General features: G+C 35.9%; 1 protein-coding gene across 5 annotated transcripts in view; it reads left to right on the plus strand.

The window, feature by feature from the left end:
- The first annotated feature begins 4,332 nt into the window (after nt 1-4,332).
- LOC147073611 (high affinity cationic amino acid transporter 1-like) overlaps nt 4,333-18,844 on the plus strand; it is a 29,648-nt gene continuing 15,136 nt past the window's right edge. For 2 of the 5 annotated variants that reach the window (XM_085944878.1, XM_085944876.1), the window contains exons 1-9: nt 4,333-4,474; nt 4,694-4,804; nt 7,465-7,721; nt 8,768-8,896; nt 9,585-9,740; nt 11,329-11,433; nt 15,014-15,300; nt 18,086-18,183; nt 18,284-18,423. In XM_085944878.1, coding sequence (XP_085801004.1) covers nt 7,487-7,721; nt 8,768-8,896; nt 9,585-9,740; nt 11,329-11,433; nt 15,014-15,300; nt 18,086-18,183; nt 18,284-18,423 — 1,150 coding nt within the window. In that variant the 5' untranslated portion in view covers nt 4,333-4,474; nt 4,694-4,804; nt 7,465-7,486. Of the gene's footprint in view, nt 4,805-7,464; nt 7,722-8,767; nt 8,897-9,584; nt 9,741-11,328; nt 11,434-15,013; nt 15,301-18,085; nt 18,184-18,283; nt 18,424-18,844 lie in introns of all 5 variants that reach the window. The other 3 variants (XM_085944879.1, XM_085944880.1, XM_085944877.1) reach the window with 3 other exon arrangements.

Below are 18,844 nucleotides of genomic sequence, written 5' to 3' on the forward strand. Positions count from 1 at the left end.
TATCTTGTAATATTATTAAGTGTTTTATTTATATATGAGTTTGATCTTAATCTATACGCATATACGGTCATCGGTTTCCGATACAACATCTCACGGTGGACAATGCTACGGATGGATGTCAGATGAACATCCATATTTATTTATCTTGTAGGTATCTTGAATAAAATCTCATAAAATAAACTTACCGAATAGGTATTCTGTTATGCCTACATGGCGATTAAACAGATAAACAATATACAGTTTTCATGAAAACAACACACGTAGAATACGTCATAGAATATCAATAATTTATAATTACGCATATTATTTTGGTGTGCGTCTGGGCCAATGTAATTATAAATACTTATTTTCTCGCCTTTCATACGCCGGTAACCAATGACGTCCCTAGACAGAAGCTAGGCAGTGCCAAAATACCGCCTCATTTTTTATACTTAAGTACAGTATTTTTTTTATCATCCTTCCATGACTACAATATCTAAGAAATGTGTTATTATTCGAATTATTAAAATCTGCTGGTGTCATTTCTGGTCACCAAGGATGCCGAAAAGCAACCGAAGTAAACTAGACATCGCGAACCCAACAAAAAAAATACAGTCCTGTTAAACCTTTTGTGTCAATTAATACATTATGTTTTCAACCAGTAAGCTGGATTTTTAATGGAAAGATATTTTCGTTATTACTAAGTTTATGTAGGTAGGTACCTAGCTATTTCTCCTCGATTTGCCACCCTTCGCGTAACTGCCGCCCCCAAGCGACGCTCAATCTGCCTACCCCCACGGGACGTCACTGCCGGTAACCAAGATGTAAATCGAACATAATGTGACATGTAATGATGATTCATGCCTTTCAGATCCAGTGACTGCAGTCATATAAGATAGGATAAGTATATACTCAGAATATCAGTCCTATGCGACATTTCTTTTACGACGGGAGAAACTCGGCTACAAATCGCAGTCCTGAGTTACCAATGAATACGACAAAATATTCATCAGAATCATCACCGCCTTGCGCTACAAAGAATTTCCCAGGGTTTTGCAAGGCGGTTTCATAGGCCCTGGCCGAATTCAAATTAGCAATACCCGATGCGAGTAGAAGAATAGTTTTCAACAAGGCATATTCTTTCAGCCGGCACAATTTTCATTTGACTAGCATCAAGTAGAGTAGTTTGCGTGCCAAAGTCCATAAAGAAACTTGATAGTAAATGCGAGGTATCCATAAAGGCATAATGCGAGGTATCCAAAACATACCCGGCGTGAATTATATTTGAATTAGAATTTGTGCTTACTGTAAGTAGGGTAGGTATCGAGCACCGGCAAATTCACTTAACGGCCCACGTGCTCGTCGTAGGTCAAAATTGAGTTTTTATTGTATTTTCAAACCATGATCCTGGACACCCCTAAACGTTGTAGATAATCTATTTATATAATTTTGAAGCCTTATTATCTTTTATAGTTATTTTAAACATTTTATGACAGCATAAAGTATTTTTGTTACATAAAATAGTATTCTTTTAAACCTCTCGCTCTAATGTTTTAAAATATGGTCATATTTCGGTACATAACTGTGCAGTGGTGTTAAGATTTTTTACATTTATTAATTTTTAAACGCATTTATAAAACCATTAGTATAATTTATTACGAGATAATTTTTGTAAAATATTCACGATAAAAAATTATATTGATAATCTCTGTGATCCCAAATTTGACAAGAATTAGGCATTTTATTATTCAAAAAATCGGCAAGATTAACACGTTTGAAGATGATTCTAAAGATACTTATTATAAGCTATGTCTTTGATTATTTAAGTGTGATAAACATCTTATGAATAATGATTGCTTTATAATAATTATAATAGGGAGTAAAATGATATTGACGCGCGTGTTTGAACATGTACCGTTTAAAAATAAATAAAAAATAAATCGATTAGGTACATGTTCAAACACGCGCGTTAACATAATTTTACTCCCTACTTTAATTATAGTTTGTCAATTTATGGCTACGGCGCTATGTTGTAGTTTAACCACTAGGGAATGACAAAAGAAATGGCGTATTTCAAAAAAACACTACCTTATTCTTAGGTCAATAATTATTATAAAGCGATCATTATTCATAAGATGTTTATCACACTTAAATAATCAAAGACATAGCTTATAATAAGTATCTTTAGAATCATCTTCAAACGTGTTAATCTTGCCGATTTTTTGAATAATAAAATGCCTAATTCTTGTCAAATTTGGGATCACAGAGATTATCAATATAATTTTTTATCGTGAATATTCTACAAAAATTATCTCGTAATAAATTATACTAATGGTTTTATAAATGCGTTTAAAAATTAATAAATGTAAAAAATCTTAACACCACTGCACAGTTATGTACCGAAATATGACCATATTTTAAAACATTAGAGCGAGAGGTTTAAAAGAATACTATTTTATGTAACAAAAATACTTTATGCTGTCATAAAATGTTTAAAATAACTATAAAAGATAATAAGGCTTCAAAATTATATAAATAGATTATCTACAACGTTTAAGGAGTGTCCAGGATCATGGTTTGAAAATACAATAAAAACTCAATTTTGACCTTCGACGAGCATGTCCCCCCTTAAGATTTATTTTATTTTGTTTGTTTAGGTTTTGGCTACGCAGTAGGTGGCTCAATCTCGAAGGGTTTGGGGATCTGAAATGTCTAGCCCGGGATATGAAGGTGTTCTGCATGTTGGTCACAAACCTTCGATAGAAGACGGCACCAATACGTCTTAGCGTAAGTACTTGGCCAGAGTGAACGCGCGGGCAGCGGGGCATGAAACTCAAACGTATAACCGTGTGTGAAATGCCCAAAAAAGACACTGTCTACGAAAATTTCACGCACGGTTATACATTTGAGTTTAGCATGCCGCTGTCGCCCCGCCGCCCGCTATAACACTCTGTTCTTAGTGCTCAGCCGTAGTGGTTTGGCGGGCGCGGCACGGCGGCGTCTTGCGAAACTCGAACGTATAACCGCCGCGCCCGCTAAACCACTACGGCCGAGCACTTAGGCTCCGTCCAACGTAAGCGCGTTCGGCGGAGTAATGAGCGGAGCGCGCAACTCAAACGTATAACTGTGTGTGAAAGTGTTCGTAGACAGTTATTTTTGGTTATACGTCTATACGGTTATACGTTTGAGCGGCATGCGCAACTCACACGTATAACCGTGTGTGAAAATGTTCGTAGATAATGTCTTTTTTGGTTATACGTTTGAGTTGCGCACGCCGCTCAATGCTCCGCCGAACGCGTCCACCCTGGACGGGGCGGGGTCTTAAGGCCTACGTGGACAGCTTTTGGCGGGGCGGCAGCGGCAGCGGCGAGCGCAACTCACACGTATAACTGTGTGTGAAATGCCCAAAAAAAAGACATTGTCTACGAACATATTATATTATTGGCAGTCAAGAAAATAATAAAACAATAGGTACCTAGCACATCTAAAAATCATCGGTAGGAGCGGAATTTTGTAACGGACGTCGCGTCGCTGACCTTCCCTAATGACTCGATGATATCGAGCTACTTTACAAGCTGCTTATCGAAGTTTAAAAGCGGGCGAGTCAGCTAGTGCAATTGTGATGATGAACTTTCCACTCGCTCAGAAGCCAACAAGCTGGCGAGTTGAAACCGTCATTTTTGGTACTATTTTGACAGGACGTATTGCGTAGTTCGTTTTTTACCGGCTGGTTCGCCACTATCGCTCTACTGCGCAGACGCAGATCGGCCCACATGCCAGCGTGTAGCGTGTAAAGTAGTCCGCTGTCAACTTTTCTCGGTAGATTGTTTACAATCTGCTTGTTAGCTTGTTCGATGATGACACTGGGCGAGTTTACAAGCAAATTGTAAATTCGCCAACTAGCAGCTTGTAAAGCAGCTCAATGTCATCGAGGCTTTACGAGGAGTCATTGTAATCACGCAAAACGTCGAGAAAATTGAAAAGAAAATGCACACGGAAATTAACCAATTACCAGATAATCAGCTGTGATATTATTTATATTGTTATTTCTTCTAAGAAACAAACTATGTAACGTCAAACGATATAGCTAATCTCACATGTTTCAATGTAGGTAATAAAATTGGCTGTAGCGCTACTTACCTACCAATAATAATTAATAGGTAAATATTATAAGAGTAATTTTATTATCTCTTTCCTCAAATGAATACACAATGAAATCGATATCACCAGGATGCGCTTGTAAATAATTATTTTACTCAAAACAACAAAATAAAAATAACTAGTTATGATAATAATATTATTTGGCATTGACATTTTATGTACCTACCTACTACAAATATTTAAATAACTGGCAGCATTGATTTCAACTGTCAATATTGACTGTCAAAATATTGCAATTAAACCCCTTTACAGTTACAGTTTTCAGTTATGTTTGAGAGAATTATTCTGATTCACTTTTATATCAGAATTTCTGTTCAAATCTGAATTTAAGAATGTATAATGATTAGATTTATCTTATCTATTGTTTGTAATTTAATTATTGTTCTTATTACGCGCTCCGTATAGGTTCATATAAATTTCTTATCTTTATCACATTGTGTTTTGTGATTCACTTTATTCTCGTTATGCGTGTTTTTTTTATTTCAACATTACTTTAGTTAGATTCTTAAGGCATACATTTTGATTATTACTAATAATGGGCAACGTTTTCTAGTTTTAACTTCTATAATGGCCACAGTTTTCATTTTAAATCCGGCTGTGATAATTAATAAAAATAGTGCTGTGAGGAAACGATTTGTTTTGAAGGAATAACTTATTTGAACAGGTGAGTGATTAGGTTATTCGTGTGAACTATGAAAAACCAATGACTGATTGAAAATAAGAAGTAAAATATAGTACTCTTTCACTACTCTGCCACCCCAAAAACCAGACAAGTGTCCAATTAGTGAAATTTTGCAAATTATAATAGTGCATACATACAAAATAATATGGTAAAAATTAAAACAGGTATTTCGGAAAAATAGTTTCTTTGAGAAATTTATTGTAGCAAATTACGGTTTTATTTATAATCAAAATCAAGAATTTACTACATTATACATATTATGTATAAACTAAGTTTATTAACTAAATTTAATATTAAACAGTAAATCACTTGACACAACCAGTTGTTCAGTGAGGCAGATATTCTTGAATGGCTTAGGATTCCTGGCTTTCCCTATGACCAACAGCTTCATTTTGTGTCTCCCGGTTGCATTGGAGCACGGCATAATTGTGATGCAGTCCTTGGGCACTTTCCTCCCTGATACATTTCTTTCTTCACGATGAACGTACGTTTTACGAACGAGAAGTTTCCAAAATAAACCCGTCTCATCTGTACTTACTTGTACGCGGCGGACTACTGAATTTGACAATCGAATACCGGCGAATTATGGAGCTTGATTTTATGCTTTCAACTAGTAAAAATAACGGCGGATTATAGTAGTTGTCGGATAATCGAGCGGCGGATTACTGAGAGTGTACTGTAATATTTTTCATGTCATTTGATATGAATGATATGTCACTTCTTGTATTTGCATGCCACAATCGGGTCAGTCCATGGTGGTCATAGTGCCGAGAGTCAGTGTTTGTAATATTAAGCAAGTCTGGTCTGTTTATTCCAAGTAAGTTGAAGAAAACCTTCGGTACAAGTCGGTTATGGGGAAGCCAGCGGCAAACACATTTTGAAAATAACCGATATACTGGATTATTTGTTAGGTTGGGTTAGTTTAGGTTAGGCTATGTTAGTTTAGGTTTTCATTATTGAATTTTGCCAAAATCGGCTATGACAATTAGCGCGGCTCCCGCCTGGCTTCCCCATATCCGACTTGTACCAAACCTTCTTCTATAGAGTTGAAGCACAACGCACACTATTTCAACGTTTGTTGCTTAGAAAAATGACACTTTTCTCCATGGCCTCCACATCCTGCGGGCCGGGCCTCCAAGTAAGGATGTTTGGCAGGCTCCCCTATCTATCACTAAGGTTAACGGTAGTGTGATGTTTTACAGTGTGTTCCCTAAATGTTATTCCGCAGAACTCCAGAATTCTGCAAAGTAAAATTAAGAGCATTCCGTGTATTTTAGCGATTTTTTGTTTTTGTAAATAAATTCATTTGAATTATTGAGTTTTCGGCACTCTTCGGATTACGACCCCTTTTTGTGGAAGCCAGTAATATACTCACATTTGATTTTTTGGTACAAGTCGGTTATCCTGGATACAGGGGCAAACACATTTTGAAAATAGCCGATATATTGGATTATTTGTTAGGATAACCTAACCTAACCTAACCTATTTTTTTCAGAACATGAATTGTTATGGTCGCTACAATACATACTGCTACCAGTACCAGTACTAGATTATTAGTACATTATGTTACTACCCAACCCAACCTACTAAGAATTTCTCATTTGACGATTAATTGCAAATTTAATTATTTCAAGTAGGTACTTATGATTTTTGCGCTTACTTGGACGATAGTGTGGTATCAAAATAAAATGAAAAATGCCATTGTTCTGTCATGGATGGGACAGATCATGTTTACAGATATTTCCTAGAGGTGACCCAAGGCCCACATTGGCTTGCCTTGCCCATGATGATAATATATTTAAATTTACTTACGTTTTATAAATATTTGTTATATACATACATACATTCATTTACGCAATTTGTACCACCAATGTAGTCTATAAGATGTACCAGTTTCATCAATTTTCGTGCAGTTGTTTTTGTGTTGTAACAGAATAAACAGACACAAAAAATAATACTAATTAAAGTATCATGAAAATAATTATGATGCTATGATCAAAATTTTATTATTAACACATTCGCGGGCACATGTTAGCTAATTCATGTTGTGATATGACACATATTCAAATTGTTATTTTTTAAATTTTCGATTTATATATGTAGAAATGAGTTAAGTCTTAAGATACGACACTATCTAATGGAAATATGTTCACACCGTGACACAAGAAGCAGGGAACATATTGTTTTAATCCGAAATACGATTTCTATAAACGTTGTGTCGTATTCCGTTCCACAGTACAGGACGTCAATGGACGTTCTGTCACATCACATCTCACAAAATACGACATTTATAGAAGTCATGTCCGCGAATGATTTAGTACTACATAATATCAGTATATGGCGTGAATATGTTGATAAGTCTAAAATCATAAATTCTCAGGTTTGTACGTTTGGCTTTCTGTGGTAAATCAGATATGTTTTTGGATTTAAATTTTTGTAAAATGTAATGTAAATTCTCAACAAACTAAAATTTAAAAATCTTCCTGATTTACCACAGAAAGCCAAACATACAAATAGCTGCCCTGACAATTGATGTTTTTAAACATATCAACATATTCACGCTGTAGACGGATATATTCATATTCTCTTTGACTTAAGGACTATTCACACGTAAAAGTAACCGAGTACTTGTTTTGTTACAGAAGAAGACTCAAATAACCAGTGATGGGTTTCCGTGGCATGTGGCACGTGATAACAAGACGGAAAGTAATCGTGGAGACGGAAAATGAAGGTGGTCCACTGCGTCGATGTCTCGGTACACTAGACCTGACTGCCCTGGGAGTTGGCAGCACTTTGGGAGTCGGCGTCTACGTTTTAGCCGGACACGTGGCCAGAGACAACTCTGGACCATCCGTCATCGTTTCTTTCCTCCTCGCTGCCATCGTATCTATATTTGCAGGTGTGTATAGTTTTACCCAAAGTTCTTGAACTACTATAATAGGGGGGAGTAATATGATATCCCTTATTCTCATCAACGAGCTCGTTATTCGAACAATACTAGTTGGAGCAACATTCAACACAATGCGGAATGAATGAGGGTACTCGGCTAAAACCAAACGCCACCTATTTGATGCTTGTATTCTGACTGCATACTCAGCTTCGAGAACAGATGCTTGCGGCGGATATATGCAGAGTGTGTGGTGATATGACTTTAAGAGTAATTAGGAGATAAGAGAGAGTGACGAAGCGATATTCGAACTGGTTCAGTCATGTGCTATGGATGACTCAAGACAATCTCAACATGGCCCACTTTTTTTTTAAACCAACCGGATTCCAACGTCCTGGAAAGCCGTTAAATATGGCTATGAAATGAGGTTTGATAATTTCACTGCGCTCATAGATACGTTCTTACAAACGAAAATCGTACATTGCCCACCTTCAGTTTGGGCTCACCTTCATTATAGTTATATAAAATCACATTCGATGAAAACTGCTCCATGGCAATCAGTCACCTCATTGTCTACATTCCGTTTAATAACTATACGCCAACCAATGATCGGTCCCGATTGCTTTATGAACAGTCAGAAATTGTGTATGCATCAAATCTGTGTGAATTTGGCTAAAAGCCAATCCTATGTGGTAAATCAAAGGATCTTACAGGATGTTAAAATGACCTGGGAAGACACACGAATACTGGTGAGTGACAAGAATTCTTGTAGGTGCTTCTGGGTATCCATTTTTTTCTGCTAAGGAGTGGACATAAACTAAAAATAAATAAGAATGGACAAGGTTGCGCTATCTTTCGTTGTCTCTTGCCATCTGCGACGTGAATTGTGTACATCAATTGTAGTATCACTGCAACGTAAGAGTGAATCGATCACGGTGTTGGAATGTTGCACTCTCTGGAAAAATCTGTCATGTATCATTGAGAATAGACACAGCAGCTCACAAACTAGAGTATGCTATTCTACTTGCCGTATTAATTTCAATAAAATAATATTTCAGGTCTCTGCTATGCGGAGTTGGGAAGTAAAGTGCCGCGAGCTGGGTCTGCCTATGTATATACCTACGTTTGTATCGGAGAATTCGTCGCATTTATTATAGGATGGAATCTTATATTAGAATATATAATCGGTAAGTAAGTATATTCTTATTACAGACGGTTAATACTATAACCATCAATGGTGAAGACTCCATACAAGGCTATTATTTACCTCGAAAAATAATATTAAATTGCTATGCTTAATAATTAGTTATTAATTTTATATTTAAAAAAAATAATATAAATTGCCAACGACAACTGCCTGTAGGTATGCATTATAAATTGATTGTCGGTTTGGGCAACTATGGTACTACATAATACAGTCAAAGAAAGGCTGCAGGAATTTGGAACATTTCACGCATACCAGTTGCATACAATATTACACATAATATATTGTAAAAAACACACATGCAATGTCAAAACCGGTTTCATACTATCGCATGCCCTGAGGCTGTAGGTATTTTATCCTAACATGTTTACAGCAATGTAATTTTTGTAAATATATACTTTTACGGTAAGACACTCAACTATCGAACGGTAGAATTTTCTAGTCCGGGTTCAAATTGAGGTGCGCATTACTTTTTTTAAAATCTATTTTAGTGCCTGTTGTCTTTTTTTTAGTAAAATATCTATAACTGGGAGTTAAATGTACCAAAACGTACTAAAATGAAGCGGAACTATAGAAATTACACACTAATAGCCGGGCACATAAAATCGAGGTGCCCTGTGTATTAACTTTTACCAGCTCGTATTGATTATAATTGAATATTATTTTTTTAGGATCTGCTAGCGTGTCACGTGCCATCAGCTTGTATCTGGACACTCTTCTCAATGGCACGTTGAAGCAAACATTCCGGGAAATCGCACCGATCGATGTTCCTTATTTGTCCGACTACTTCGACTTCTTGGCGTTTGGACTGTCTCTAGTATTAGGAGGTATGGTCAAAACTAAATCCACTAGAAAAACCATATATCGATGGTCTAATTTTAATACCCCGTATCTGACCTATATGACTTTTTGACACACCTAATAAAAACAACAAAAATACTGCCCATCGACTGCGAAATTCCCGTATCTGTAGTTATTTTAACAAAAATGATACAGCCATTTGAGTAATTTCTCGTATCTGAACATTGCAGAAATAAACCTGTCATAGCCCGTATCTTGCCTCTAAGCTGTCAAAAGTGTTGCATGACGTGTGTTGAATTCAGCGTCAAAATGTCACTTTCGAATTATTCAAAAGGTAAAACAGTAAGTAATATGACAAATTTGGATGTTTATCTTTATATATTGTTATATATCACATTTTATTGGATATTATCATTATATTAGGCGTTATGTGCTTTGCTTTACCATTTTTTACGTTATGGGTTATTGGCATGTTATATAGTTACAACATGTGTGTGCTATTAACAGTCAGATACGGAATTTTAAATGTTTAGTTTATTTAGCTTCCTGCACATTTTGTAAAAAGTCACTTACGGGATATTAACATTAGGCCATCGATATGTATTATTATAACACTGAGTGAATATCGATGTTATGTTAAATCAAAATAATGACAGAACACATGCATATATTAAAGTGGAATGACAGGTGCGTAATAATTCTGCGTACATTACTGAAAATAATTTTGCTTTGTTGAAAATTAGTAAATGAAATTAAAAACAGTAAGTCCTCGACTTACGTACGTGATTTAAAAAAAAATTGTATTTTGTGTTATTCTATGATTAGAACAATAATTATACTCAATATAGTTCGAATCATGGATCGTGTAAAAAATCAGTACCATTGCAATCTATGATATTTATCCAAAAAAGAGGAATATTAATAAAAGAAATGGAAAAATTATTGGCTATATGAATAAAAGAAATGCATCAACAACAAATTCTAATGAGCTTTAGCTGGTTCGCACATCTAAACTCGTCTCGTCTGCAACATGTTGAATACGTCGATGTGACATAGTTGTTATTCACAAAACACACGTTACCAAATGGAGCTTCGCACATTAGTGGAATGTGATATTTTATTTTGAAAACAACATCTGGTGTCGCTAGCAACAAATTTCATGCGACTCGCCCTTCAGGTAGTTCGTCATCAGTGTTGCAGTTACGCCTGTGCAAACTGATACGAGTCGGCCATTTTAATTCAAACGTCACCGGTCGCCGTATCTCCTACAAAATGACATACGCACTATTTTAAGCATGCCTAAACTATTATGGTTTGGTTTAGGCAGGGTTTAAAAAACTTACCAGCACCATCTGCAAATGGTATTCTTAGTTCAATGAAAACATATAAGTATGACTATACTTATTTATATCTTATTATACTACAAGTTTAGTGTGCACTATTTATGTCGAATCTTAACAGCCTACCTCCACCCCTCGCCACTGTCACATAGGTATTGTGTACTTTGTTGATTTGTCTCGTGTTCACCTACAATTCCACCAACTAGAATTTATTATGAAATTAATATATAAATGTGTTTTATTATAATTAACAATTTATTTATTACTATTTCAGTTGTCTTAGCATTTGGTCTGAAGAAGTCTTCTACCGTCAACAGTATTTTTACCCTGCTGAATATTTGCGTGATTATATTCATTATAATAGCTGGGGCATTGAAAGGTTAGTATATATGACATCAAGTATTTATATATCTACTCTTTACTTGAATTTTTTTCCACCACCCGCCATGTCTCCATACCCATTATGCGAGCGTTGTCCAAGCGTTAATTTCCCAAGAACTTAGTTGGCGTACTTTCTATTTTGATTTAATCTATTGCAGTCGAGCCTTGATGAGAAGAGACCTTATTGTTTGCCGTAAAATGCTACAACCTTTTTAAAGCCGACTCGTAGATACCATGTCACAATGGCTAATCAGTCCATCAGAGAACACTCCCAGAGGTTGTGATCGGTATTCTGCCGTTCATCACATAAGCAAGTAGGACTTTCTGTTAGTAGTTGACAGAGCTTGGGGGTAAAACCACTGGAAAAAAATAAATGTGTTTGTCTGCCATTGAAAGAGGAGGTCCATTGCCTCTGCCAGGGTATCATAAGGTAAAGCGCTTAGAACAACCCTTCAAGTGCATCGGTAATTTATTTACAAAGTGTGGAATAGCTCGGAAGAGCTTTAGAGAAGGAGAAGCTTTAGGAAGAGTTTCCCAACCACTAGTCTGTGGACCGGTGCCAGTCTGCAGATGATTTCTGCCGGTCCGCAAATAGTGTTGTCGCCCGTTTTAAAATGCATATGCCAAAGATTCCAAGCAAATCGTCATTCAAAAAATTGAGTACTTATAAAAATATTATTCTTCTAATGCCCCTCTGGTGTTCGGACATAAAATACAAGTATTGCCTTAGTTTTTAATATCACTTAAATCACCAAATTTTTGTCCAGACCTTCGATTCAATACATATTTATTTGAGAAGATTTTTTTCACTGTTGGTAATAAAAACAAAATATATAACCGAATGGTTGTCGATGCAGCGCTTCATCTCTTCGAAACAACACTGAAGCCACGGCCTATCAACTATTCCAGCACAAATGCAACAGCAGATTTCTCACTATTATTATAGATATAGGAGAAGGTTGCTTATGTTGTACCCCCTAAGACAGGGGTCGGCAAACTTTTGGACCAAAGGAGCCAAATATGAGTGGCACAACGGTTAAAAATTTTTTCGAGAGCCATACGTATATTTTTATAAATATGGTTTATTTAAATGAATTAATTACATTTTATAATTGTTTATTTATTAAGCGAAGAAGATTTCCCGAATAAAATTAATAAATATATGTTTTTATTCTTGAAATTATAAATATAATTTTTACAGAATATGAATTACACGCATTCCTTAAAACTAATGTGAACAATGACCTTCCTTGCATTTCTTTGGAGAGTTTCTGTATGTTTGGTATGTAACTTGTAGTTTTTTATTTCAGGCGCAACTCCAAATTCTCATCGGATATTTGGCTTCTCTAAATGCTATTTATATTGTTCATGTTTGAAAATGATTGTTCACATATATATTATGTAGACTCGAATATGAGTTAGGAAAGCTATTCGATGTATTAAAAATCGTAGTATCTACCTTATGTAGTCTTTTAGAGTGCTCCACTTGTGTTGTGAAATTAAATTGCATTTTTCCCTCTCCAAATCTTTAATTTTGGTGGCAAAACCTAGAAATTTGGAACCTAGAATCTCCATAACTCTTTGCTTGTTAAATCCACCAATAAAATTGTATTTCAAAAGTGCTCGTGTCAATATCAAATGGAGAAAAATTAAATTTATCGACTATTGCATTGGGCGGATTTAAAACAACAATCATACCTTTTTGCATCAGCCATCACGGAGGAAAAATTAGTCTCGCGATAATGTCATTATAAATAATATAACAAATGTACAAATCAATGATAAAAAATAAAAATTGTGAATGTTTGAAAAAGTTTCTGTAAAAATTGTGAATTGGGAATTTGGCAAAGAGCCGCACGCCAATACTCAAAGAGCCGCATGTGGCTCGCGAGCCGCGGTTTGCCGACCTCTGCCCTCACTAAGGGAAACTCACTATAATTTTTATCGCTTGGGAATCAAAACACAGTTCTTCACATTATTTCGTACTTGTGTTTTTTATTCATTTCAATTATAATATAAACATAAAAAAATGTTTACACACGTTTTTAGTTGATTTTTAAAAAAAGTTCGTTCCGAACGACTTAGGAACCAGCAGCCTAAGTTGCACTTAGAAAAAATAATCATGAAGAATAAATGTCAGTTACAATAAATAGTAATTTCTATCCTCCTACTTGGTAAGTAGAAACATATAATCATAATAATTACAAGATAAAAAGAAATTTTTATGTACGTTTTTAAATTTTCTGTGGAATTATTATGCTCGATATGGTCAAACTTGTACTTGATATGAAGTAAATAAAAACAAACAAACAAACAAATATAGAATACTGAAATGTCATTTTGACATTTCATTTTGATTTCCATAGTAACGCACGTATATATTAATAATTTAGTTGCTAGGACCACCCACTTAGCAACCAATAATAGTCTTTTACTTTTTACGATTTTTCTGAAATAACTTTCCATACAAAACAGAATTAACTGAAAATGAATTCAATTCTGTGTAAAGATCATGCAGGCATCGTGTTCTGATATATTCTAAAAGTTTCAAATATCGTAAATAGGAAGTTAGTTAAAAATCGATTGCAAGATTTGTACTGGACAAACAACCACCGGACAAACAAGAATACGAGCTAATAAAAACGTTGTAAAATAAAACTCTTATCAATCTTCCCGATTAACCATTAATGGTGCAACCGTCATACTCACACAGTTTTGTCTCATTTTCAAATCAATCTTGAAAAGCTTAATAGCGCCTGTACACGTGCATGGATTAACTGGCAGCAATAGTGCATATTTTAAACTATCGTGGCAATAACTGTTTACACGTAAAAGTGCTGACTGTCTCTCCAGTCTCATTCTTAAAGAGTAAGCGAGACGCGATGTTGTCATTTTATTGTACTATTTGATAGGTAGTGAAAATCGGTTAACCCCAAAATAGTTAGTTGGTTTTTTGCCGGCAGGTTCGCCACTATCGTTCTACTGTGCAGGCGTAGATCGAAAAAATCCCTACTGTCGCATGAAAATTCAGAAGCTTCCAAACTCTTTTGATTCATGCATGCAAGCTTGCAACTCCAGGATAATAAATGTTTACCCATTCATTTTCTTGTTATCGCCGCGATAATACTTACTGTCAACAGTAAATCCATGCACGTGTAAACAGGATATAACTTCGAAGGTTTTTAATTGTTAAACCGTAGAAACACGATTCCAAAGCAATTACATGCTCCAGGAGATCTTTCTCCATACCGTCAGTCAATTCCTTTAGCCTCCCAAACTTCGCCTGTTTGTTTATGCCTAATTGGTGATGCTGCAAAGTTGGTTTTGGGATTTTAAAATCTCTACCTGCTTCATTAAAGTACTCCATATATTTACTAAAATTAGTCCTTCTCGTGATGTATACTATTTTAGCCACCCTAATCGGAAAAAATAAATTATAAACACTAAACATTTCATAATTTTTTCGATTCACCGATCCGTAGGTGTAAAAAGGTTGGGAAATACATCTCTCAACTTTAGAGATGCCACGGCTGGTGGAGGGAAAGCATCAATCTAATGATGATATTATTATTTTGCAGCCGATGTAAACAATTGGGACATATCCTTGGACTCTATTCCCGAGGAGAACAAAGCGGAGGCTGGATCTGGTGGCTTTTTTCCTTTCGGATGGTCAGGGATGATCAGCGGTGCCGCCGTCTGCTTCTTTGGCTTTGTCGGCTTCGACTGCATCGCGACCACCGGCGAAGAAGTGAAAAATCCCAAACGGGCTGTGCCTCTAGCGATCATCATTTCGCTTGCTATTATTTTCTTGTCGTACTTTGGAGTTTCCTCCGTTGTCACACTGATGTGGCCATATTACTTGCAGGTTAGGAAATGATAATTTATTTGTATTTTTAGTCTGCTCCATAATATGTAACATGGCGTGTATTTTCAAAGTGAACTTACTTTTGTTACTAACACCGATTTTGAAGTTGATTTTTCCACTGGATTGAATGTTATTAGGTTCTTCCACACAAAAAATACTTTGTCAAATATTTTATCCTTTAAATTATGGCATTCATAACTCATTTTCGTCAAGTATGTAGTGGAATAAGTTCACTTTGGAAATACACCCCTCATATATTATGTACGAGGGTGGGTCAATAAGTCCTTAGAAAAGCCGACAGGTGGCGCGACTAGTACTGCAAGCGGTTTGTTTTCATGCAGCGGCACTACCGATTCAGTATGCTGCGAAGTTTCAATCAGATTGGTCGGGTTGTTGTGTGTTTCTCGTACATTTAAAAAAAAAAATTGCTTGTGGAAAATGGAAAAATGGAAAATGGAGAAAATTGAGTTTAGAGTTGTTATTAAACATTTTAATATAAAAGGGTTAACAGCAAAGGAAATAAAAAATGAGTTGGATTTAGTTCACGGCATATCTGCTCCTTCACTTGCAACTATTTATAACTGGTTAAATGAATTTAAACATGGTCGTACATCAACAAAGGATGAACCACGCTCAGGACGTCCTGTAGAGGTGACTACACCAGAAATGATCAATAAAATCCACGATATGGTGTTAAGTGACCGAAGATTAAAATTGAGTGAGGTAATTGAGGTTACAGGGATCTCAAAAGGTAGCGTCATTTCTATTTTACATGACAAATTGGGCATGAAAAATATTTCTGCAAGATGGGTGCCGCGTTTGCTCACAGTCGACAATAAACGCAGTAGGGTGGTGGCCTCTAAAGCCCTGTTGTCGCTCATGCAACGCAATCCGGATGAATTTTTTCGTCGCTTTGTGACTGTAGATGAAACATGGATACACCACTATACTCCCGAGATGAAAGAACAGTCAAAGCAGTGGATTGCGAAGGCAAACCATGTCCAAAGAAGGCGAAAACCGTAAAATCAGCTGGTAAGGTTATGGCTACTGTATTTTGGGATGCACGTGAAATTATTTTCGTTGACTATTTGAAAAAAGGAAAAACAATAACAGGGAATTATTATGCATCTTTATTGGACCAGCTAAAAAACAAAATTGAAGAAAAACGGCCTCATTTAAACAGGAAAAAAATCCTCTTTCATCAGGACAATGCCCGTGTTCACACATGTTTACGATCAATGGCTAAAATTGAAGAATTGAAGTTCGAATTGGTCGACCACCCACCGTATTCGCCAGATTTAGCCCCCAGTGACTTTTTCCTTTTCCCAAACTTAAAAAAATGGCTAAGTGGACAACGTTTTTTTTCAAATGAAGAAGTCATCGATCGGACAAATGCTTATTTTGAGGACCTTCCGAAAACTTATTTTTCTGACGGTTTAAAAAAAATTGAGAAACGTCTAACCAAGTGTATTGAGCTCCAAGGAAATTATGTTGAGAAATAAAAAAAAAATACAAAAATAAAACCTGTTTTAATGCTTTTTTCTAAGGAATTATTGACCCACCCTCGTACATTATGTGTATTTAATCCATGTATAGGTCAGCACCTCTTCATGATCACATCCATCACCAAGGACTGTGTGTTACTAGAGTATTTGTGATGCAGCAGTGGCGAGGGGTGGAAGTAGACTGTGAAGACCCGATAGAAATAGTTCACAATAAACTTTGTCAGTCATACTTATATTTGTTTTCATTGAACTAAGAATATAAATTACAGATGGTGCTGGTTAGTTTTTAAAAATCTACTAAACCCTGCCTAATCAAACCATAATAGTTTAGGTATGATATGGGCGATTCAACAAAAATAGTCCACACTTTATCAGTTATACTTATTTATTTTCATATAATTACGAATACATATTATTACAGATGGCGTTGGTTAGTTTTTTTAATTCATTAAGCCCTGCCTAAACCAAACCATGTATGATTTAATGGCATAATTTTAGATATTTTATAGATACATGAATGTTTTTTGACTATCATCTATTATGGCTTAGTTTACACAGGGTTTAATTGGATTTTAAAAACTAACCAACACTATCTGCAATTTTTAGTCTTAGTTCAATGAAAACAAATACGTATGGCTGATAAAGTTTGGTTTTCACTATTTATGTCGGATCATAACAGCCTGCCTCCACCCTTCGCCACTGTGATTTAGTCATACCAGTGTACCCTCCAGATTTGACAGAGACATCCATTCTCAAAACTCGACATTTTATAACCATGTCGAGGCCGTGGCACTGAATTGTGAATAGTGATAGTAGTGCTGGTTATAGCATCGTGGGTCCTATGTTCGAATCCTGGGTCTGACAAGTACACATCTTGTTTTTCAATTTATGTATGAGTCGAAGTATGGACCTAATAGGTTGAGCAAGTGCCCGACATCCATTTGTCATAAAAACAAAATCTGTTCATACAAATCTCTACTCTGTTAAGGCCCATATGATCCCATTAGGATCGGACATGGTCGAAGAAGAAGAAGTGCTGGTTATTAATTATTTTCGAATGCATATTTCGTTTCATTATTCATTATTAGCGTTTATTTCAGAATGCAACAATCATCATTTTCTACAAACAGTTTCGCAGTAATAGCTAGCACTACCATTGAAGTTTACAAATTTGTGTCACAGCCTGACTATACAGTGAACCTTGTAACCATGTACAACTGTCAATATACAATAGTTTAAGAAAATCAGATTAATATAAATTAAAACTGTTTATTTTGTAGGACCGAGATGCTCCGATTCCTTACGCCTTTGGCGAAGTTGGATGGGTATGGGCAAAATGGATTGTGACCATCGGTGGAATGTTTGGTCTCTTCACAAGGTAATTTTTTTTTATTCGAGTAGGTATATATGAGGTGTTTTCACATTATTTATATAATATATTATTTCTCTCTCGACTGAGGTGTATTATTTATTTTCAGTTTGTTCGGTTCCATGTTTCCTCTGCCTCGTATCCTGTTTGCGATGGCATCTGACGGGCTGATCTTCAAGTTTCTTGGAAGTATAAATCCTACTTTCCGAACTCCCGTTGTAGGAACACTTTTAGCTGCCACGCTCACAGGTAAAACTCAACAGCTTATGTATTTCATTGAAAAATATCTTATCTATATAGATGAAGTCTATCGTTTATCATCACCATCTCAGTTTCGGCCGTCTGGCTCTTCTTTTGCCCTCGGGGTATGCTTACATAGCCCGCCTTGCTGGTAAATATTTGTTACCACGTGATGTTTTCGCTTCCTTTAGGAGTGTACAGCTCTTCATTATACCTCGACCTCCAAATGCCTCACGGATTCTTCTCAGGACTGTCCTTTCAAAAATATCCATCCTTTACTCATCCTGTTTGTGCCCAGTGCCCAGCATTCAGATCCAAACATTAATACTATTCTATATAAATACAAACTACACCGCGCAGAGCATTTTGATATTTACCAATTTTCACAACCTGTCAAATAGCACCACACAATGACAATGTGTCTCGCTTA

This window comes from Rhyacophila brunnea, unplaced genomic scaffold (genome assembly GCF_057557595.1).
Source record: "Rhyacophila brunnea isolate RB1 unplaced genomic scaffold, BYU_Rbru_1.0 scaffold_17, whole genome shotgun sequence".
Lineage (NCBI taxonomy): Eukaryota > Metazoa > Arthropoda > Insecta > Trichoptera > Rhyacophilidae > Rhyacophila > Rhyacophila brunnea.